Source organism: Hemiscyllium ocellatum, chromosome 8 (assembly GCF_020745735.1).
Source record: "Hemiscyllium ocellatum isolate sHemOce1 chromosome 8, sHemOce1.pat.X.cur, whole genome shotgun sequence".
Classification (NCBI taxonomy): Eukaryota; Metazoa; Chordata; class Chondrichthyes; order Orectolobiformes; family Hemiscylliidae; genus Hemiscyllium; species Hemiscyllium ocellatum.
Genome location: NC_083408.1, coordinates 56,464,680 through 56,488,347, shown reverse-complemented (window position 1 = coordinate 56,488,347; position 23,668 = coordinate 56,464,680). Strand labels below are relative to the sequence as shown.

The window sequence follows — 23,668 nt, the reverse complement described above, 5'->3', positions numbered from 1 at the left end:
CGGTAACGGTAAGTGATGGGCTTCCGCCGTGAATCCCCGGAGACGGGTGTGAAGTTTGTCGGTGAAGTAGTTGTGTGTGTGTGTGTTTTTTTGCCGGTGGTTGGGTTTGACCGCTCGCAGCTGTCTCTGTGTCTACTTCTGTTGTACTTCAGTGCGTGTGTCTCACTCTCTCTCTCTCTCTCTCTCTCTCTCTCTCTCTCTCATTTTATTTACTTATTTTTTTGGGCTCCTCCGGTGCTGTTCGGCGTCTCCTCTCTCACCCCCCCCCCCCCGCCAGCCAGCGCTGTGCCTGCCCGAGGGAGGGGATGCCGCTTCTCCACCGCAAACCGTTCGTCAGACAAAAACCCCCGGCCGACCTGAAGCCGGACGAGGAAGTTTTCTACTGTCGGATGACCATCGAGATCTTCAGGAATTACGAGTGAGTTTGTGTGTGTGTTTGGTGGTGGGTGGCGGGGGGGTGGGGGGGGGGGGGGGGGGGGAGAGAGAGGAGGTGGCGGCGGTGCCTCCGGTGGCTCCTTGTCCTGCCGCCGAGGCGGGCCCACAAGGGCGCAGCTTCTCCTGGTATTTTCGTTCAAATCGGCGAACCGTGATTCGAAAGCGACGCTAACGGCTCCGGGTTTCTGGCCCGGCCTCCGGTCGGGCGGGGGTACGGGGCTTCGGTCGCCTTCCTGTTTTAACCCCCGCCCCCGCACAGTCCACAATCTGCCCTCGTTTACTCTCCCCCTCTCCCCCCAAGTGCCCGTGTGGTGCTGGGCTGTCAAATAACTGAGTACTAACTAACTCGTGCTGAATGTGGGCTGCGCTAGGCCTTGTGCTGGCAGATAATGTAAAATTATTCATACACCCCCGGCCTCCGGCAGTTTTTTTTTCCCTCGCGCACACGCTGGATCCGAGCTGTTCTCGTTTACGTCGCTTATTTTTTTGTGTGTGTGTAAACTGTTTTTGGGGGGTGTCCAGAGGATGTCGCCTCTGTTATTTCCTCGTTGCTTTTCTCTCTCTCTCTCTCTCTCTCTCTGAGTTTGATTTTTTTTAAATGAGCATCTTCTCCGCGAAGATACGACTCGAGTTTTTGTGCGCGGCGTGTGGAGAGCGTGGGCTGTTTTGATGCTTATTCGAACATTGTCTCTTTTGTACACGGAGTCAGTGATGGGCCTGGTGTGAAGAGCCCGAGCCTGTTTAATTGTAAACATTACAGGCTTACGGAGCTTGAAGTTATCTTCATACTTTTGCTTTCAGTCTAGTGACAAAGTTCATTTTATTTCCTTGCTTTAACTTTTCAAAACACTAACGTGTGGATTGAAACTACCTCGAGTGTAAGAGAAGGAAAAAAACACTCCTAAAGTGAGATAACTGAAACGATTGTAAGCCAGTCGTTAAATGCATCGCAAACTGTGGGATTAAGTGAATTACCCAATGCTGGGAACGCAATCCAGTTTAAAATCTCCACAGTATATTTCCAAGCAATGAATTTTGCCTGGTAAATGAACCACCGCTGCTTGTTGTTTATGATGCTCTTAAAATAAGAGTTACTGAAATGATTTGAGTTTGTAACTCATTCCTGTGGTGTGGGCATTGCTGGTAAGGCCCCGAATGAGCTGCGGTGTTTTATGTGATGTAGATATGAATGAAGTGCCATTTGGAGATCAAGGATTTAGATCACTTTATGTAAAAATATATACAGTATGTTGTGTTGCTTTGGATGAGTTGGAACCTTGGTGTTGCTGCAAATCTGCCACTGTTTGAGATGGTGCGGACTGTGGATTTGCAAGTTTAAGTCAAAGGCAGCTCTAGTTGCTCTGGTGTGTCTTGTATGTGAAACTCATAGCTACATCTGAGGATCAGTGGTGGATGGGCTGATCTTTTTCAGCAAAATATTGAATTACATGTTGGAAGCTGCAGTCATCCAAACAAGTGGCAAGTATTGCTTCAGATGTCTGACTTGTGCCCTGCAAATAGGGAGTCAGGGTGTGAGTTTCTTGCTGCAGGCCCCTCAGCCTTTGAACTGCCATTTATATGGCTAGTCTGACATGCAAATAAAAGTTAGCCTTTTAGTTATTAGTTGTTCCTTTTTGGTGTTGTGCTTTGGTAGAATTATGTTACCAAAAACATTCTTCAGATATAGGTATACCTGCCAGTTTGTTGTATGCATTTTGGCTGATATGAACACAGGGTATTCATGGAAGCAGATTGTATTAGCTTGTCAGACAATGGGCACCACATGCCAGGACAAACTGTATAGCATGCTGCGCATGTCTAACTTTGCTCTGTAGTGCAGGGAAAAGCAGGTTTGTGCCTGTAATTCTCTGGATGGCAGTCATGTTAAATTGTTAGGGTGTATATTGATTGAAGGTCACTGCAGCATCAACGCATTTAGATTTCATGTCCAGAAGTAAATCATTTTAATCTTTGAGTAAGATGTAGAGACATTAAAGAAAGTAAATAAACCTTCAGAGTGTCACAAGTTAATTCACTGTAAGGTGCAGTACTGAAACGAAGTATTTTGATAACGTGGTTAGCTCTTGGTAGTTCTGCAATGTCAATGGATTTTTATGATGCTTTATATAGGTAAATTCTGAATATTATAAAAGTAATACTAATTGTTTTGGAATTTGATTTAATTTGATAAATTGCAGCTTTCTGGAACAGCTGCTTAATTGTTTGGATATATGAATTAAAAATCACTGTTCTCCAGTGCACAACAAGGCCATTTGACCCATCATGCTTGCACCACCTCTCACATGGCCTACATAGTGCCACCCTTGTGCCTTCTCTCAGTAACCTTATGCTTTGTTGTTTTTTCAAATAAGTTGAATTCCATTTTGATTGGTTCAAGAAAATGTCTCCTGTGCATTTACTGGCAGTCCATTCAATGAATGGAAATATGATTGTTTTTCACTGCTTTCAGAAAGGTATGACCTGTGCCCTCTTTTGCTCCTCCTCCTTGATTTTTCTTTTCCTGAGTGGTAATAGTTTCTGCCATCAACTCCATTTAGTCCCCTCCCTCAGCTTTGGCATGCCTCTGTCAAGTCCTCTTTCTGCCTTTCAAGAAAATCGGTGCTAATCACACCACACCAGTCTATCTTTGTTAAAGTTCTTCATCCCTAAATCTTATTTGCATGCTTTTACTCTCTATACAAAATGTCCTGTCCAGAACTTGATGTAATACTGTGATTTTAGACTAAATTAGTGTTTAGTATAAGCTTAATGTAACCTTACCTTTATTAATATATCCCAGGATGCTATATGCTTGAATTATGGTGTCAACCTGTCTGACCCCTTTGGTATTGTACATAGATTTGGAATTCGTTGATGCAATGAAATGTTTTGGGTTATTGTCTTAATAGAAATGTTTTGATATGGCATGTTAGTTTCGTTTTTGCCGTAGAAAGTTTGTTTTTATTTGCAGACAGAGGTAAACTTCAGTACAGCTGTGGAAATTTCAAAAAGTGCTTAACTTACACTTTTGTATTTTTGATGCCATAAAGTGATTCCTTAAAAGTTAGTCTGTTTCCCTTAATTTAGTATCAACTCCAAGTCCGGCTCTCCACCCAATTAAATTGTTAACTACTATGCGTTTCCTGGCTTAAATGACAAGCCTAAATTACGAGTGATGTAAAATCAAATTTCACCTCTAGAATGAGAATAGTTTTAAATAACTTGTTTGAAAGTTTAATTTTCATTTTTACTGCTATATGCCAAATTTGTTTATTTTCTTCATTGCAGCGACTTTTTTGAAAGAACCATTCTCTGTAACAGTTTAGTGTGGAGCTGTGCTATTACTGGCAAACCGGGCCTGACTTACCAGGAAGCACTTGAGTCAGAAAACAAGGCCAGACAGAACCTCCAAAATTTCCCTGAGCAATTGGTGGTGCCCATACTTCACCTGACGACTCTTGCCTGTTGCTCACGTCTCCATGAACTCTGTGATGATCTCTATGCTTATACTAAGGATCGATACTTTGCTGGAGAGATTGTGGAAGTAACAAGTAATAGTGGTCTCAAGTAAGTTTGCTTGAAGACAAAGCACACAGTATAAGGTCATAAGTTATGCTTTTGAAAATATAAACTTTTTTTCTCCTGAAGCCTCAATTCTTTTTGTAACTTTAACATGTAAACTCAATATTGTATCTTGTGTTGCATTAACCTTTGTGCCTGTTATAATTTTTACCCTGAATAACGCTGACTGTAACTCATGTTTTGCAAGATTTTCACTCCAGTATATGTTGGTAGTCTCTCATGTTTGGGTTTTGTTAATGTCTGTCCATATACACAATCTGACATTCATTCTTGCACTTTCAGCTGGAGTGTTAATAGTAGATATATTGAATTTTTAAGACCATCTTTACTTGTGTTCTAGTCTACAACTATTCACATGTTGTTCGTACTGCAATCCACTAACTTCAAACAGACCAGAATATGAATAATGTCGTCTTTTGGTTTGGTATCTCAAATGGTGTCTTGTGTGTTATGGGGGAGTACTGTGTTCTTTACTTTCCTCCTGAGTCAGATGGTCAATCCAAATATAATCATGTTATTTTAGTGCAGTAGGCATGGAGTGTACTATCTTTCAGATGAAATTAACTTGGGTGCTGTCGTATATTTGAAATTCTGTAACAGCATAGAAAGGAAGGGTGATATCCTAATGTCTTGACTGGTATTTATCACTCAACCAACCCCAACATAGGTGAACTGGATCATGACCTGATTGTCTCTGAAATATTGGCTATTGTAAATTTAGTTGTCTTGCATTCACTACAGTTCAGAAGGAGTGTATTGGTTAAAAATGATTTGGAACAGCCTGAGGTTGTCAGCACTTGATTTGCAGTATACCCTTGAAGTTGCTATTGGTTGCTTTCATGTCATAAATACCTGGCTTCCTTTTGAAAACAAACTCTATAGAGGGGACGTGAAGGCATTGATCTTTGCGTTGTCTTCGGTGCATAGTATGTCAGTTAGTTAATGCAGAAGATCAAAAATGTGAGGCAGCTCTGAAATCAGATGCCATAAAAATGGCTATTGAAATTATCATTTAGGTTTTTAGAACTGTAATTGAAAACAATAATTTTGGGGCCTTATGTAACAGAAGCTGTTAGTTTAAAATGCATGGCAATGGATGCAAGTTGTTTGGGACAGAGGTTATTTTGTTCTACAAGCTGAAATATGGCCCATCAAAGGGTTCTATTTGGCCTGCCCACCAGTGTTTCAAACGACAAGTGGAGGATCTTTGAGGGGCTTCTTCAATTAGGTGCCATTTCAGCCCCACTTTTGCAAGTAATAGGTTTGCTTATGATGCCATCAGCAATGAATGCAGGAGGCCTGTAACCTCTGAGCAAAAACCTGTGCATTTAGGAGTATTACATTTTTAAGCTGAGGCCTGTGTAATGTTATGTAGCACTCAATAAAATTTGGAACATCTCCCATGTCTGTAAAGATGCTTGAAGCTCCTGGCCAGTGTGGGAAACACATCTGAATAGCATTGCAGAGACGGCTTCCAAATCCACGCACTGAGCATTGTGCACCTGAGGGGATGTGGTAGAGTGGGAAAGATGTTTAACTTGTCAACTTGAAGCCAGTATGTATGTATTTAACTTTGCATGTTGCTGTCGTTAAATATTTAAAACACAACATTTCAGTTATCTCCGTTAGAACCTTGACAGCATGTGGTTGTTGAGCTTAAGTATATGGGTATACTGCAGTGTTTTGGATGCAATCTTGAGCTGTAACTATGTTAAATCTCTGAAGTGAATGCCTTTTATATTAAAAAAATCTCTTGAAGTATTTTGATAGGAGCTGAAAAGTTGCTTGTGCTTATGACCAAAAAAGCAGATTATCGGGGGGGGTCTTATTGTTGCAGTTTATATATCCCTGCTTTATCCAAATTGGCTGTTACTTGTGTTGCCATACTTAAAAAAAAAAACATCATTGGACTGTGTCAAGTCCTTTTAGAATGTTTGGTCATGAAGTGTGTATTATAAATGCAAGTCTTGTGGAATTGCAAATCAGCAACATGTTGTATGAAATTTAGAACAGCCTTAGATCAGCTAAGATCTGATGCTTAATAGGAAATATGTTGTTTTTAAATCTGAATGTAAATTGTTTATTTTGACAGGCAAACATGTAAAATTTTAGAAGTTCTGACCCCACCGTTACAAAATGGAACTGCTAATGGACACATAAGCAGCAGAGCTGAAGATGTGGTTATTGTCATTAGTGACGAAAGTGATAATGAAGAGCAGTTGAAAAGTGCTGGAGCTTCTGTGCTAATTGGGTAAATATTTACTTTGATTATGTCATGAGATGCAGATTTAAAACTGACCTAAGGGGCAACTTTTTCACGCAGAGGATGGTGTGTATATGGAGTGAGCTGCCAGAGGAAGTGGTGGAGGCTGGTACAATTGCAGCAATCAAACCACATCTGGATGGGTGTATGAGTAGGAAAGGTTTAGTGATATGGGCCAAATGCAACTAAATTAATTTTAGGATATCTGGTTGGCATGGGTGAGTTGGACCAAAGGGTCTGTTTCCTTGCTGTACGTCTGACTCTAGGTCAGCACAGAAAGATAGTTGAGGAATGCGACTGTTGATTGGTAGCATAATAGGTTTAACGTTTTTCCAAAAATCCGAAGACAGGACTTTGAGTTATACCATAAATCAGCTTGCATTTTAAAAGAAGGTCTCCATATCGCAGTCTAAAATGATCGGTTTTCTAAATGTTAGCATGTATCAGTGCAGCTGCTTGTGCAGTATGACACTTTCGTTGTAGACAAAGTTGCTATTGTTGCTTGGAGTGAAAATTTTGATGCCATTAGTTTTTGCTGGAGATTGTTTCATTCACTGCTGTCATCTTTAGTTATTGTGTAAGACTAGATAATGAGAGAGATGACCAGGAGCATGCAATTTTCTTCATAATTTCATTTTTAAAATGTGGTATACAAATTTGAAGGATAAGCATTAAAGTTTCCCAATCACAGATTAATAAACTTAATTTTATTACACTGACCACTTTTCTTCTCTGGTTTCCATTTTTCTTTTAGGGTGGATTGGTCCATATGGATCAGCTATTTCAGTTAGGGCAGTTGAATTGTGAAACAAGCCTTTCGATCGACTATTCCATGTCTACATCTACTGTCCATGCAGACAAATTGCTGTAACTGCAGTTAGCCAGTTTTGTTCTCCATAACTTTAATTTTCCTTGATTTACTTTGTTTATCTGATCTTTGGTTCATTCTTGGTCTCTTACGAGCTGATCATTACCTAGCTCCGTCCATCCTGTCTTAAATTTATAGTTTTAATAGCTTCCAAGATCTGCATTGAGGCCCGAAGGTCAAGTTGTACCTTTACCATGTTATTCTTGACAGACCTTGTTGTGGTCAATACTCCCAAAAGCCTGAATATCAATGTTGTGGTGTGAAACCTAATGTATACACACCAGGGTCAAGATTGCTGACAGGGATATCATTAACACTATTATTTATTGCTTCATGTGATGAAACCCAGCATTCCAGACAATTCTGCAGTTCACTATACACGTGTCCTGTTCTGTGAATCTGTGTTGATCAAATGCCTCTGCTTTTCCAGAGCATTTAAGGTTCTGTCAAAACCACGTTTTTCAGAATGCATCATTCCTCTTTTGATTTCTGGTTAATGATTTTCAGCTTTTTGTTTAGCTTATCTCTGTCACTTAGTTTGAAACAAGTTATGAAGTAAACTCATTTCAGTATAATTATTCAAATAGCCAGATGTGAGATTTAGTTTGAGCTGAAATGCACTGTTTGATAGTCAGATGCAGCAAATGTTATGATTTTCAAAAGCATTGGTTAAATGATGTAAGATGGTGAAGGGCTTTGGTTAGAGATTTTGGGAGAAACATGGTTTGGCTCGCTCTTCATAAAGTTAGTTGGATATATGTCTATATTGTTTCTATTGTGGTAATATCTGCAAATATCAACATTGTTCTTTGAACCTTTCTCCAACTTGTTGATGTTGATGTTGACGTTGATTTGAAATTAACTCTGAGCTGGGCCATGTGTGGCATGACAAACTACGGAAACTGATTTTAACTCTGCTGTTAGCAAAGTCGGGGCAATGTGCTTCAGACCTATAAGCCAGTTTATCAACAAAGTTTCCCTTTGAGGTCCAACTGTGTTTGGTCCATACAAACTGCTGGCTGTTCTGAGGAGTGTATGAATTCACTGTATTGGATCTGGACCACTTATTCAGCATTAGTGGACAAAATGTACATGAGGTTGACTGTTGGAGATTAGAGAACTTTTTTTTTATTATTGGCCTAACTGGATCGAGGCTTATTTTCTTTCTACCTCTGCATCTAATCCACAGGCTCCTGAAAAATGTAGTTGGTTGCACCCTGACAGTAAGGGATGGTATCTAAATATGAGTGAGACTTGTTGCCATTTTAATATCTTCCTAAACTGTTACTGACTGTCCCACAAAATTACACAGGTACTAGTCTATTTAGTCAAGTGTGCACATTTTTTGCTCCATTAGCTTATTTGGTAAAATAACTTTCACTTGGGCTAACTCCTGCCTTTTGACCAATCTGTCTTGCATCTGCTATTCTTTTTCAAGCCATTTCTAACATTTTTTTTATGTGCATTGACCGGAAATAACCGCATTCACCATTTGTGTAGGTGCGCATATACCTGGTGAATGTATGAACCTATGAATATACCAGGTACCCTTCATAATGAGTATCTCTCTCTTCAAGGTTTGTCATCGAACATATTTTATACATGTTTTAGATTTATAAAAGTTAATCAAAGGGGTGATCTAGAAATAGGGTTACTGTAGATATGATTGAAATTGTATGTGCTGCTTTTTCCATAATGTACTTAATTGAATAGTGAAGTCACACAGCACAGAAGCAAACCCTTCAGTCCAACTCGTCCATGCCTCCTTACCTACTGATTTTTTTTTTATGGTGGATCATTTTATGTAATTTGGCTTAGTGCATTTCATTCACTTAGTATTATGGATTAACAGGTCTTAAGGTACCTTTTTGATTTCACTAGTCCATTTTTAATTTCAATTCAATGGAGAACAGAATTATTTTTTTCCTAGCCTTTGGGGGAGGTTTACAATTTTAACAAGCTTCCTGATTTAACAAGCTTCCTGGGAATCAGGAAGCTATCAACAGTATTTTCAGTCAGAAGTGAGGGAGGTAAATGCTGAAATAGATTTTGCACATTCAGTGAAAATAAATCTGGGTCCCTTTAAAAGCATGGTAAAATTTCCTCTGTCAAAATTTCAGATATCCAGATTACCTCAGGTCCGGTAATTTCAGTGTTTGAACATTTAAGGGATGCAGGCCACAGCATGTTTGTAATTCAACTGAAAATATGGAAACTGGACGATTAATTTGAAATGAAAATTGCATCTTAAAGATTTTTTTACTACGCTTAATGATAAGTCCAAATACGTAAATTAACTGTTTGGTCATGTGTAATAACATGATTTATGCAAGCTTTGGTCTATTTGCCATCCTATAGATTAGCTAACAGGATATATATACGCTGTTGTATAAAGATTACTATTTAGTTTTTCCTGGCCCTCATCAGACGTTTTCCACCAAATGAAATAGTCTTTAACGATAAAGTAGATTAACACTTTTTTTTCAGTGAGTCAGCTATATCTGATATTGTTAGACTGGTTTTTGATATGGTACCTTCTTATTTCCAGGAAAAAGAGAACCAAAATTGATCTAACATTATTTAGATACAAGGTGCAACCTCTTAAAACCGAAGGAAATGAAATCATCATTAAGTCTGCACAAATGAAGTAAGTATTATTAACTGCCTGTTTGTAAGGAATGTTTATGATTGATCATGGTCCACAAAAAAAATCTGTGGATTCTTGTGCTCTAAGGCCAAATAATCTGTCTGCGTTGCCACTCAAAATCAGATATGAAGCAAGGCGAAGAGGCACAGCTACATAAAGTGCCATAGCTTTTTCAATATGCCTTGTAGTAAATGTTGAGAGCCATAATAAGTATCATCCTATTGAAGATCTAAGTGCATGTACAATCATTCTGGGTTTTCATTCTATTTGTAGTCGCAAGAAGCACCAGTATTCCCAAGACAAACTGAAGCTCTTCCTTAAACAGCATTGTGAGTTAAGACATGGCATGCTGAAAGTCAAGGTAAGATGACTGTGAAAAGCTTGATGACCAACTGAATAGTTTGTTTGAAAATCAGACTTACTAATGTTTTGTCCCAACTGGAAAAGTTATAGATGGAATAAGTTATGAGCAAATGTGAAGACAGGAAACAGGAGGAGAACAGAAGGCAATGTCTGTGCTGAATTGGAAGGCAGGACTTTTGCAATCTGTGTTTGTGTAGGCGGCGGAAAGATGACGTTGGACAAGTAATGTAACTCCAAGACTGATCCCATCCTTTCAATCATTACTACTTGTCATTTGAGAAAAGAACAACAGTTGTGATCCAAAAGACTGGGCCCGAGCAAACCTGTTATTCCACACTCTCTGGTCTGCCCCCTTGCATTTTCCCTGTACATCGATTTGTATTGGTGTAGCTTGTAGCTATACTATAAATTGAAATGTTTAATTACACCTGCATTTCTGCCAAGTCCATCATTCCTTTGTATGTATGTTCACACGCAAGGCCCTTCCTAATTTCTGTATCCCCCATTTGTGCGAATAGGTTGTTGACCAATATCCAGTGTCGGTTGACTGAGCCCCTGCAGGTACCCCCTTTGCATCTGTTCCTATGATTACATTTGGATGCCTTTTTGGTTATGATGTTTTATTTAACCACTAGATGGAGTGGGAGCTTGATCTCATAAATGATACTTAAGTCTCAATTGAATTACAAAATGGATGCTCCATTGAATCATTTGAAATCTTGCTTAGAAGAAAAATTTTTACTGTCTAATTTTACTCCAGATTCATTGACTCTAACCTTGTTTCACAGCTTTCTGCACTGGACTTTGTAATAGATCATCTTCATCTTGTTTGTGCCTGACTCTGAAAGGCCATGTGATAATGCATTCTCATTACTAACATGCACTTGTATGAAATAAAATCAATTTACTTTATTTTTTTGGCTTCTAATAGTCTTAAATCTGCCCTCCTCATGGATTCTGATGATGTGTAAGGTGTGCTGGCACTAACTCTGCCAGCAGGAGGCAAAACACAGTTTACATTAATTCACTGGCTGATTTCTCACCCCCTGCACTTTGTAAACTTGTACAGATCAAAATCTCTAGTTTGTTTTCACTAACCCCAGCTTCAGTATCAGCCCAGCTGGTAGTTCTTTGTTTTTAAAGTTTTGTTGTGATTCCTTAACTTGTAATCTCTCAATTGCCTCTCATGTCTCCACCTCAAACATCTTTCCTTCATTCATGGACTCAGTGTTTTTGCGATTTCAGAGTTTGTTTTTGTTTTGACATTACGAGTTTTTAATGCATTTGTGTTCTTCCTTTGTTAATGACTACCCTCACCATCACCACCATCTAAAGTGTCCTATTAGAAAATTAGATATGAAGCATATGAGCTGTTTGGTGACAATACACTATCTTAAACATGTGCATCAAGTTGCAGAATTAGTATTGGGCTAACAAAGGGTGAGTGCGCATACTTGTGGCTCGTGGAGCTGAAATATTTCAAAGTGGCCAGTACTGCAGCTCCCATAGGCAATTTTACCTGTCCTGTCACCAATCATCTGACATGTTAGGGGAGGTTGAGGTCAAGGACAGAAAAAAAGGGAGTCTTCAACAATAATGAGGGTAGAATATTATATCTGTTCCCAAAGCTGTTTCATGATTATACCTGAAATTCCAAACGTGGATTTCTGCCCACATGAGACTGGACGTAGCACTAGATGAAGCTACTGTAGACCACAGCAGTGTCCTAACGACCAGTCATGGAAAAGGCTGCACTGTGCATTTTCATTCCTCTTGCTTAGTCACTCTGCTCCCTTGTCAGACTTGCCCAATTTCAGACTTTCCTGTAATGCAATCGCATCCAGATTTCTTAGTCATTTCTGTTGCATTTTAATACAGTGGTAATGAACTATTTGTTGAAGTCAGATGGTTGACATCGATCAATAATGACCACTTTGCTTTTAGCTTGGTGCAGCTGATTTTAGTGGAGAGTTTTTCCTAATTGCACTGAACCTTTCTAGGGCTGCCTAATGCTTCACTTGGTCAAATGTTACCTTGGTATCAAGCATTGTGGGTAGTGATTCTGTCACACTCAGAGGCCCATGTTAGTGATCTGGTGGACATTATGTTCAGCTGGAGAGACTTAAGTTCAGTGAATAATTGAAACTGTCGTATGAATTTAATCTTTGGGATCACAGTATCATTTATTTTGGTGGAAGTACACCTAGTCTACTTTTAGATACAGAAGGTCCATGAGAGTAAGAAATGGGTTGTCCTTAGCTGGTCTGACTGACGTGTGACTCCAGGCTCTCAGCAATGTGGTCGATTTGTAAGTGGATTCTGAAAGTAGCTTGGATGTCATGGTCAAACTTCAACAGCACCAGTGAGCAGATTCTTGACATGTCGACGCCTGTTGAAGTACTTTCGAAGACCAAACTTTCATTTGAAAGAAGACTGAGGGTGCTGACTTGATCTGGATTTTTATTCTATTTTTGTTAGGAACTTGCCTGACCAAATATTGATGTGTTTGAGTCAGTGTCTGTGGTTGTACTGGAACATAAGTTTATACTGTTACCAGTTATTCATTGGACTTCAATCTCTTCAGCTGCCATAATGTGACCACATTACTATTTTGAAGGTGCTGTATAAAACAAAGGGCTATAGCATCATCCCTGGCCTTAAGTGTTTTACATAACACCTGATGTCTGTGTGCAAGTCCAAGTGGACTGTGCATTTTTTGCCTGATTCCTCCCTTTTCTCTTCCTTCTCTTGTAACTCCCAAGACTTAAATTTTTCTGTCAAAGTTGAGTCATGATGCTTGCATGACCTATCCCTGCTAAGCCCATAACTTGAGAGAAGCAAGGTTTTAAAATTGTTTACATTGCTTCAGGTGTTAACTTAATTAGTTTAAATTACTTGTTCTGTAATTTTTAAATGTCTGTTTGAACAGAATGTTAGAAATACTGTTAATATTGTGCCTGAATTATTTTATTTTTGTACAGTCTGCAACTGTTGATAAGTACAAGCTTTCAGAGCAGAACTTTTCCCATTTGTTCCCGGATGACCCATCCACCTTTATTTTCAATTCTGCAAACAGAGGTCGGGCCAAGGCTTTGAAGAATCGCTGTTCATCAGCAAGTGTAAGTATCACGTGTAGTAAGCTGTTATGTTAAGCCGCAGTAATATTTTGACTTCGATTTTTGAACCTCTGTCTCATTGGGGAGAATTGTGCGCCTCAAGGTTTTGTTAATGTCCTACCCTAGGCTTTGAACCTTCAGAACAAAAACCAAGGCAAACGTAGTGCTTTAGAGGGGTTCTATACCATCCAATGTGTTGTCTTTTAGATGAGACATTAAACCAAGATATCACTATCTCTCCAGCTGATTAACTGATCATTTTAACGTCCACAGGATTTTACTTTGTGCAAATGAGCTACACAATGTCTGTATTATAACAGTTGCTACATTGTGCTTATTTGGCTGTGAAGGATTTTTGAGGTTGTGAAAATGATTAAATAAGTTATTTTCTCAGCTTTCAGAAGTCCAGTACAACAAAGCATCTAGATTTGCGCTCATTATGTGTGGTGTAAATAAGCTATCAAATGTTTGAAAGGATTCAGTTGAAATTTGAATTCCAATGGGTGCAAATTGTTAAGTTTTGACAAGGTTTGAGATGATTAGCTTTTTGGGTCAAGTGTATGATAATAACCATAGAAGCACCTTCAGTGCAAAGCATGTTTCTTCATGTCCAAGTTAACCCAAGTTCAAGAGTTTCAATAATTAACTGCTGTGTGACTGCTTCCCTCATCTAATGACCTGGGCTATACAGGAAGGAAAAAGGTTTTAGGTAACTGCATCTATTTCTTAATGGACAAAAGTCCTCCTCTTGTTTCCACTTTCTGGGCATTCTATGATTGATTGTATGTGGCAATGTAATGCTACCTCAATTGATGTAGCAGTTCTGTACATGTCAGAAAAGACTGACAAGGCACCTGTTGAATCTAGTTTTACTTGCCTAGTTGGTTAAATGATGTGAACAGAACAGTTTGAAAATTGTTCTGATAGGGACTTCCTTGAGGATATTTTGTTGTTGTCCTCCTTCATACTTTGCATGGATTTATCTTCCATTTTGATTTGCAGCAGTAAATGATACATGGGCAAACACTAAATTTAGGAACCGACTAGCTGTATTTTCAGCCCCTGGATAGTTCCGGCCATAAACATTTACATTGAAAATCTGCATGTTGGCCGTAAATTATTTTCTAACACTTCTATCACAAAAGAAAATAATTATCAGCTGAACTAATTTTTTTTCAGTACCAGTCAGATGGCACTAATGTGGATGACCTGTCAAAGTACAGAAACAAATCTGCACGTGAGAGTGAAAAGATGCGCAGGCAGAAGGAAGAAATGAGAGCAATAGGTATGCTTTGCATATTTTCACACTTAGTCTTACTGAGAAATGTGGTCAGTTGCTTTTTTAGATAAGATGAATGATGGAATTTCAGTCTTCGAGTCCATTTCCTTCCAGCTGAACTAATTGTGAAAAATGGGTAGTTTTCATGCTGGATTTAATGCACCTGTTAAATTAAACAGAGCTCTGAGGGAGTGCTTTGTTGAAAAGTGAAACTGGGGAAAATCCAAGTGTTAAATGGTTTTACTTAAGTTTTGTTGGAATTAAATTGAAAAAGCTTTGTTTCCCCTGAAGCCCTGTGGAAATGTAGCCATATTAATTTACCTTTCATGTCTCCTGGATGTTCATGACCTTCATTGAGATCATACAGAAAGTCATAGGTGGAGTCTAGTTAAATCAAGAATAACACTGGCATAGTCAGAGAAGCTATTGCAAGGTTGGACTTGACAGCAGTGCCAATGATGTAGATCAGTTAGAGCCGAAAAATGAGCGACTTGATAGTGCAATCTTGAAAGATCAACATAAGTGCAGATCTTGATGGAAGTTAATGAGCCAGATGTTTGTCATTCTAGGATTAGAGAAGTTTCTGGGCACTGGAATCCAGAGAAAGTTTCAGTGAGGCTTACTAGATGTGGTTGGTACATTGGGGAATTTAGGTTTGGGATACAACAGGAAGCATAAGGAATGGCAGACTTATTGAGACTTTTCACATTTCCCTCTTCAAAACAGTATATTTACAAAACTTGACAGGATTGCTGTCAAGGTTTTTTAAAAATTAAGTTTTTATTAAGTTAGCTGTTTCCTTTTTTCTTTTTGAAAGCAAAAAGGAGAAAAGAGGAGGAACTAGCAAATGAGATTCAGAAAAGAAAGGAAGTATTGGAGGCAAAGAAGAAAGAAAAGGAAGATAAAGAAAAGAAAAAGGAGGAGTTGAAGAAAATACTGGAAGAAGAGAAAATGAAAAGGAAGGAAGAAAAAGAACGTCTTAAATTGGAGAAAGAGAAGGTAATAAATTAAACGTGCAGAAAAAGTGAGTTTTGCAGTTCTTTCCAGAGGACGTCAGTTTCAAAGGTTTGTGGAAACTGACACTACGTAAGTTGAGCTTTGTGCTGTTTTTTTTTTGAGTTAGGCCCAAAACATTTGCACTGTGAACTTGTGCAGTGACTGCACGTTTTGTTTTGTTGGCATTTTGCACTGTTTGTTTCCTTTATTTATCCTGTTAACCAGAAATCATTTGATCCCGTTAGTTTTTTTTGTAAAAAACTAAAATTTTATTGCAATTATTTATGGAGGAACTGTGAAAATGGGTTTTCAAGGTTTTTGTTTATGTCCTCATTTATGTAATGTATTTGTATAGGAAAGAGAGAAATTACGAGAAGAAAAACGGAAATATGCTGAATATCTCAAAGAATGGAATAAACCCCGTGAAGATATGGAGTGTGAAGACTTGAAGGTACTCATATTAAGCCTTGATCATTTGAGAACATTAATTATATTTACTTAAAAGAAATTTGCAAATAAAGATAAACTGATTTCTTGTTTTCAGTTCTGTGGAGGTCATCTTATTTTTAAGGGTCATTGACTAGTTTACATGAATACTTACTGTCTTGTTTCATCTCCCGTTTCCCAGTCTATTGCCATTCAGGTCATCTGCTTTCCAGGTTTTGCTACCAAAGTTTCTCTCTCTCGTTTTGCTAATCTCGTTTCTCCCATTCGACTGCATCTACCATATATTTGCCCACTAAAGAAACTTGTCCAAATTACACTGACTCTTAGTTACAACAGACCCTTCAGTCCAACCAGAACATGCCATGCTAAGCATAATCCCAAACTAAACTAGTCCCACCTGCCTGCTCCTGGCCCATATCCTTCCAAACATTTGTTATTTACTTAATGTGTTTTAAATATTGTAACTGCTTGTATCTACCACCTCCTTTGCCGTAGCCTCTGGGGGCAAAAGTTTTCTTTTGGGATCTCTGTCCTCTCTCCTTAAATATGTCCCCTTGTCTTGAAAACCCCCATCCTAGAGAAACCTACCTACCATTTAACCCTATCTTTACCCATCACTATTTTATAAACCTGAGGTCACCTCTCAACCTCATGTCCAAAGAAAAAAAATTCCAGCTTATCCAACCTTTCTTTATAACGCAAACTTTCCATACTTGGCAAAATGCTGGTAACTCGCTTACTAACGCTGTCCAGTTTAGTAGTATCATCTGGCCGCCTTTAACACAGTGCATCCTCGTCATAGTTCACCCCCACCCTCAGTTGTTTGCAAACTTGCATGCAGCTCCCCTAACTGAATCATAACTATATATTGTGAATAATATATATTTATGATTTAGTTAGGGGAGCTGCATGCAAGCACCACTCCTTCTGTAACCCATTTGTCACTGCCTGCCACCCAGAAACAGATCTATTTATTCTTGCTGTTGCCTGTTCAGTAAACAGTTCTTTATGCATGTCAGCACACTGTCCCTAATTGCGTAATCTTTAGTTTGTGTGTTGTTGTCGTATTGACTTGATCAGGCTTAGCAGCCTTCAAAAAGGTGTGCTTCTTCAGATGGTTAACTCCACTCTCAGTATCCTCAATACTTTTCTGCCAGTGTCTTTTAGTTGAATACAGACACGGGTAGTTCTGAGGTAATGCGCATTTTGGCAGCGTGACTTGGTTATAATGTTGCTCAAGAATTAGGGAATGATGTTTTCGAGAACGCTTACCTCCATTGGAAATAGTGATTCCATCAGGGATCCGTTTGCATGCTGGGTTCAGTGCATGCACTGGTGTCTGCACCGAACTGCGCGAGCTAATTGTCAGCTGCTGACAGCAGCTTCTTGAACAGCTTTCTTGGATTTTTTTTTAAAAAATATACTGTGTTAAATTTACTTTTGTTTAATAAATATGATTTCAACCTCCATTCAGATTATGCTGTACATTTGTGTGATTTTCTGACAATAATTGAGTTTTTGTTTTGCTGGTCAACTCCTAACCCCACTTGATTCATAGACCTGAGTGTCGCAGACATGGAGCTTTGACGAGATAATTGAGCATGGAGAAGTTGTAAAATTGTACTTTTTTTATTTTCACTCATGGCTCTTTTTGTCATATTTTCATCAATATTATGATCAGGGAGGAGGTTACTGGTTATATTTGATTGTCAATTGCAACATGTTCACAAAAATTTTTTCTTCAATAGGAACTCCCAGTTCCAATGCCTGTGAAGACCAGATTATCACCAGAGCTTTTTGGTGATGCATTAATGGTTCTGGAATTTTTGCATGCATTTGGAGACCTATTTGACCTCCAGGATGAGTTCCCAGATGGCATGACACTAGGTAATGATTCTGACTTAAGTACACATTGTAAGGAAAATATACTGCATTGGGAGTATTTTCATTTGACCACCTACATTTCGAGCCCAAATTTATTCAACCATAACATTTCTGTTTTTAACCTTGGGTTTGAAATTTTGGTCACAAAGCAATGTTTATTGTAAATCCTTCATTCACCTCTGGTTTTGTCTAGGCCTTGAATTTCTTGTGGTGATACTTTCAGATTGCTGTTGAAATTGACAAGTGCCAGTTAGGGTGGTGTGCTAGTTGGAAAGCTGTTCACTCCATAAAGCTGCTACTTTTTGACTAATGAGTTTGCAGCTGCTGGAATAATATTAGCAAGTTGCTGTATTACGTTAACAGTGGGAAGCAAACTAGAGAGCCTTCTAGTTCAAGGGTTCCAAAGCCATCTCACTGTTGCTCCTCAGTGAGGATCATGACAAGTGCAGAGGGATGGCAGAGTTGTGGGGAAAGTGTTGCAACCCCATTTTGGGGAATTGTGCTGCATGTTTGAGTGTTCAATCCTTTTTGGTTGAAATGTTGAACCTGGTTTACTCCTGTTAAGGTTCTGTATTAATGTGCAATTTGCCTTGTCTTGAGTGACTTGTATTGTTGAAGCTCTTGTCATGTTTAGTTTCTCAACAGTAATGTTGGGCCGTAGTAAGAAATTGAGTTCTGGTAATAGTAAAAGGTTGCATAATTTGCCTTACTTGTATAGGTTAGAGCGTAAGGCCATTGGACTTGGACTTGGAAACTGAAAATGTGTTGCTGGAAAAGCGCATCATGTCAGGCAGCATCCAAGGAAGAGGAAATTCGACGTTTCGGGCATAAGCCTTTCATCAGGCTTATGCCCGAAACGTCGAATTTCCTCTTCCTTGGATGCTGCCTGACCTGCTGCGCTTTTCCAGCAACACATTTTCAGCTCTGATCTCTAGCATCTGCAGACCCCTCTTTTGCCTCATTGGACTTGGAAGGACAAGTTCCTCTTGCTCTTCAGCAAAAGAAATGGTTTTCAATAGTACATTAAAAACCTAGCTCAAACTTTATTAACAACTTTTATTTGAAGGGTTCTTTATTGTTATGTTCAAAGGTTATATTTGAGTGTGATTTATTGACAGGCCAGCTTGTCTAGGTTGGCCACATTTGTGCTAATTCATAGCCGTAATTTTTTTTTGAAATCCAGTTGAGTGCTAATGATTATGTAAATTGCAGCACTGTTTCTGGAAAATCTGTTCTGTTTCTGATTAATTTGCAGAAATCCTTGAGGAAGCACTGGTTGGAAATGACACTGAAGGGCCACTCTGTGAATTGCTGTTCTTTTTCCTAACTGCCATTTTTCAGGCACATGCAGAGGAAGAGGAAGTAGCCAAAGAACAGTTTAAAGAAACTGATCCAAAAGGTTCGACATTTGTTTTATGTCTGGTTGAAAGTTCTTTTTGAAAGCAATGTAACCAGCAAATTGTTTGCTGAACTTTACGTCGCTCTTCTTTTCATTTACGTTAACAGACCAGAATGTAAACTTGCAACAAGTAAAAATCATAGTAAAGTGATACACCCACAAATTATATTTTGGTGGCGGTCCAAGTGTAGTTTGTTGTTGCTTGTCATTTCTACTATATGAATGCTGGTAGAATAAAAACGAAAGAGTTCCTCCTGGACCAAGGTTCATTATGAATACAAGGAGTGTAGTCTAATCGGGGAGGGATGGGGTGGGGGGGTGGTGGAAGAAAGAGAACAAGCTTGGCTTCCTTCAACTGACATAAAGTGGAGACATTGCTGGGCTGCCTTGGCTATGGAGCTGGTGTTGAGTGTCCAGGTGAGCTTCTCTGCCAGATGGACACCAAGAAATTTGGTGCTGTTCATGATCTCCACTGAGGAGCAGTCAATGAATGATAATGTTGAATGCAGAACTGAAGTCGATGAACAATAATGTCCAGGTGGAGGGTTGAGCAGATGGCATCATCTGAGCATTTGGGATGATATGAGAACTGTAGGGTGACAAGTGAAGGGGACAGCAGGGTCTTCATATGCTGCCTCATGAGTTTCGCGATGGGTGTTAACACAGTGGGGCGCTCGTCGTTGAGGCAGGGCACTGACGACTACTTTGGCACACTAGACAATGGTAGTGGCCTTGGAAGCACTTCAGAACCATGGGGCAGCTCAGGGCGATGTTGAAGATGTCCATGAGAACATCTACCAGTACATCCTGTGAGCAGTCTACCAGGGATGTTATCTGGTTCAGCCTTGCGTGCAGTTTTCCACACGTCAGTTATGGTAAGACACAACACCTGATCATTGGGAGAGGGGGCGCAATGGTTTTCCTCGCTGCCGCATCATTTTGTGCCTCAAACATGAAAGAAGTTGTTCAACCCATCCAGGAGGGGGGTGTCACCACAAGCAGATGATGCTGTTCTGTGGTTGGTGATGGCCTGAATACCCTTCTACATGCTCCACATATCACTGCTGTCCTTAAAGACTGTGTAGTCTCTGTGCATATGCAAGATCTGCCTATTTGATGGCCTGGGACAGATTGGCCTTCGCTATTGTTGGGGCCAATTATCTACTCAGAAGGCACAATCACAGATCCTCAGCAGTGGTTATTCATTACTTCTGTTTGGGGCAAGAAGTCATGATTCTGCACACAGTGACTTTGTCGATGCACTTGCTAATGTAGCAAATAACCCATTTAAGGGTTATTGCCCTTAATTTCTTAAACTTGAATTCAAGTACCATAAAATTGTCTAACTTCGAGGCAGTTCAGTCTCATTTTCAGAATTTCTCATTTTTAATTTGACTTGCATATCTAGGCATTATTGTTCTATATCTTCGCTGCTCTACCTGCAAGACCAATGTATCCTTGCTAAGATTTGGTGCCCAGCATTACTGGATTTTCAACTCTGTTCCTGTCTATTTGTATTCATCTGTTTCTAGCCTCTACCTTTTTTGGGTTTGCTATGTTTTGTACTTTGTTAGGTCTGAAGTAGATTGTTAGATTTGCCTTATTGGAAGCTTAGCTGTCTCAGTTAAACTTAAGTCCATCCTTGTGACTGTACTGTCACGTTGCCATTGTGGCAAATTTGGATTGTGGTTCTTGGTCATTATATAGTATACAATGAAGATAGTGAATAAAGGTGGTTGTGGGGGCACTGTTAGTCCAACTTACAATTAGAGTCGCTACTTATTATCTTTACAGTCAGTCTCCTGTCCAGCCAATTTCCAAACCAAGACAATGTGCCTTCAATTGTCTGTATTCCAACTTAAGTTAACAAGAGGCCTTTTTCATACTGTTTGATAGCATAGAGCTACCCGTCACAAAATTCACATAGGTTCATCAGGTATGAACTACCATGAAAAGTTTCATGCTGTTCAGTTGCAATCTTGAATAGCAGATTCTAATAATCTCTTGGCAACAGACGTTAGTCTGACTAGTCTTTAATTCAAGGTTTGTGGAAAGATTTTGTAGCTGGCATGCTGGTTGGTGTAGTGGGTGTGTTTGCCAAACTGGGAAGTTGATTTGCAGGTGTTTCATCCTTTTGTTTAGGTAACATCTTCTGTGCTTTGGAGCCTCCTGTGAAGCCCTGCTGTACTGTCTTCTGGAATTTATTTGGTTCTGTTTCTGCTGCTTCCACTTCGTGGTTCTGGTTGCTCTTTGACCTACACCCAATATACCAGCCACTACAATGTACTTGTTGGAGTCGACCGATGAGTGCCTTACTTGTAGAAATTCTCTGGCTATCCTCGTTAGGTTGTTCTGGTTTTTTTTGTCTCGGTCAAACTTGTGGTCCCTGTACTCTGTGTATGGCTGCTATGGACAACTGGTTGTGGTGCTTAGTGGCTCGTGGATGCAGATTGTTAGTTGTCTGCTTGTTTGCCGTGTGAAGTATTTTGTACAGTCTTTGTACGGAATCCTGTAAATTATGTTTGTCTTGCACATGAGTATTTGGTCTTTTGTCCTGGTGAGATGTATAAGTATGGCTGTCAGTTTATGGGCTGTCATGAATCCCAGTGGGCTGAAGTCTGGCTGTTAGTTCCGTGAAGTTTTCTATGTCACACCAATCTGTTAGGCATCTACTGATTGAAGTTGCAGGTATCTCTTCATAATGAAGACCCTGTCGAGGTGTTCTTCTCTTCGGTCGAGGGTGCTGCAGTGTCTTGCAGCCATTCTGAACAGGGTCCTAATGCAGCTTCTCTCATGCGTGTTGGGGTGGTTGCTGTTATAATTCAGGATCTGCTCAATGTGTGGCTTTCTTGTATGCTTTTTTTGTGGTGCGTCCACTTCTGTGTTCTTGGTACCAACACTCCCAGGAATGGGAGTTGATAGTTGGTTTTCTTCCTCTCTCATAAATGTGATCCCTGAGTATGGTGCTGATGATCTGGTCTGTGTTCTTGATTTCTGTTCTCTTAATGATAGCAGAAGTGTTGTCAATATATCTGCTCCAGAGTTTGGGTTGGATTTGTGGTAGGGCTATTTGTTCTTGCACTTGCAGCTCTTTGGAGTGGGAATTCTGAAAATTCATAATCCTCTAAATTAATCCTCCTCTTCAATCCAAAGTCAGCTGCTCATCTTGATTTTGCCCTCCCCCCTATGCTTTGGATTCTTCGAGCAGAAATCAAGTCTCAACCCCTTCCCTATTCAAACCCTTCTCGAGTGATGTTGAGAGTCATTGTATTAAACTATGATATCACCTCAATCTGAGAGAATAGATCTGATTTACTTTACCTCCTCATAGGGTAACTTTATCATCCCAGGGATCTAGGTTTGTGATTCTTCACTATACTAACTGTAGTACAAGTGTATCCTCTTCCAATATAGAGACCCAGTACATTATTGCAATTAAGAGTTGTTTGCCATTTTCCACTAATTTTCTGTCCCTTATCCTAATTACTTGTTTTTCATACAAGCATTTCCAAGCTATTGAGTTTTACCATTTTGATTTTATTATTCTATTCAGCTTAGCACAGAAACATCATCTGCCTTGTTGGCAAATCCATTAACATCCCTATTTCTTTATATCTGTGTCCTCCTTGCCTAGGTTTGTATTGTGTATTGTTAAGACTTCACAATAAATTCTAGCATTTTCGCAAATTGTTCTTGACCTTGCCATTCATTACACAGTTTGAGTCTTTGGCATGTTTAATCATGTGTATCTTACATGCAGATTTAACCGATGCATTGGATGAAGATCTTGATTCTACGAAAAGTGCAGTCTCTGCAGTTGCTGCATTTGCTGCTGCATGGCCCCAGCTCTATCAAGGTGATGAATAATTTCTAATGTTGTTTTGTTTCTAATGTGAAAACATAATTTAGTTTAACATGGTAATTTTCAAGAACATGTTTTCTCACTTTGTTTATCACAGGCTGCACTTTGCGTGATTTGGATCTTGATAGCTGCACGTTGTCAGAAATCCTTCGACTTCACATTCTGGCTGCAGGGGCTGATGTGACACCAGCAAATGCCAAGTATCGTTACCAGCAGCAGGGTGGATTTGATGCCACAGACAATGCATGTGTTGAATTCAGGCTGAGTAATCCAGGGCTGTTGAAGAAATTAACAAATACTCCAGTGTACGATTTGACACCAGGTTAATGAGGTTTTGTTCAAAAATCAAATTTGTTGTTTTTCTGTAATAGTTTGTTTTCTCAAATTTGATTTATTTTCTGAATCTAGTGTTTGACAAGATTCTACAAATGTTACATAATTTTTTAAAAGCAGACATGAAACTATACACTCATAGCATACTAAAAGTTGTCACTTTTGTGACACTTGAAGAAACTGAAATATCCTTG

General features: G+C 39.4%; 1 protein-coding gene across 5 annotated transcripts in view; it reads left to right on the top strand.

The window, feature by feature from the left end:
- Nucleotides 1–23,668, top strand: part of baz1a (bromodomain adjacent to zinc finger domain, 1A) — a 59,687-nt gene that overhangs the window by 383 nt on the left and 35,636 nt on the right. For 4 of the 5 annotated variants that reach the window (XM_060829052.1, XM_060829053.1, XM_060829050.1 and 1 more), the window contains exons 2-14: nucleotides 278–418; nucleotides 3,724–4,002; nucleotides 6,110–6,268; nucleotides 9,697–9,795; nucleotides 10,069–10,156; nucleotides 13,140–13,277; nucleotides 14,454–14,559; nucleotides 15,371–15,552; nucleotides 15,905–16,000; nucleotides 17,745–17,883; nucleotides 19,136–19,279; nucleotides 23,040–23,135; nucleotides 23,239–23,463. In XM_060829052.1, the coding sequence (XP_060685035.1) occupies nucleotides 306–418; nucleotides 3,724–4,002; nucleotides 6,110–6,268; nucleotides 9,697–9,795; nucleotides 10,069–10,156; nucleotides 13,140–13,277; nucleotides 14,454–14,559; nucleotides 15,371–15,552; nucleotides 15,905–16,000; nucleotides 17,745–17,883; nucleotides 19,136–19,279; nucleotides 23,040–23,135; nucleotides 23,239–23,463 (1,864 nt within the window). In that variant the 5' untranslated portion in view covers nucleotides 278–305. The remainder of the gene's footprint in view (nucleotides 1–277; nucleotides 419–3,723; nucleotides 4,003–6,109; nucleotides 6,269–9,696; nucleotides 9,796–10,068; nucleotides 10,157–13,139; nucleotides 13,278–14,453; nucleotides 14,560–15,370; nucleotides 15,553–15,904; nucleotides 16,001–17,744; nucleotides 17,884–19,135; nucleotides 19,280–23,039; nucleotides 23,136–23,238; nucleotides 23,464–23,668) is intronic. The other variant, XM_060829051.1, reaches the window with a different exon arrangement.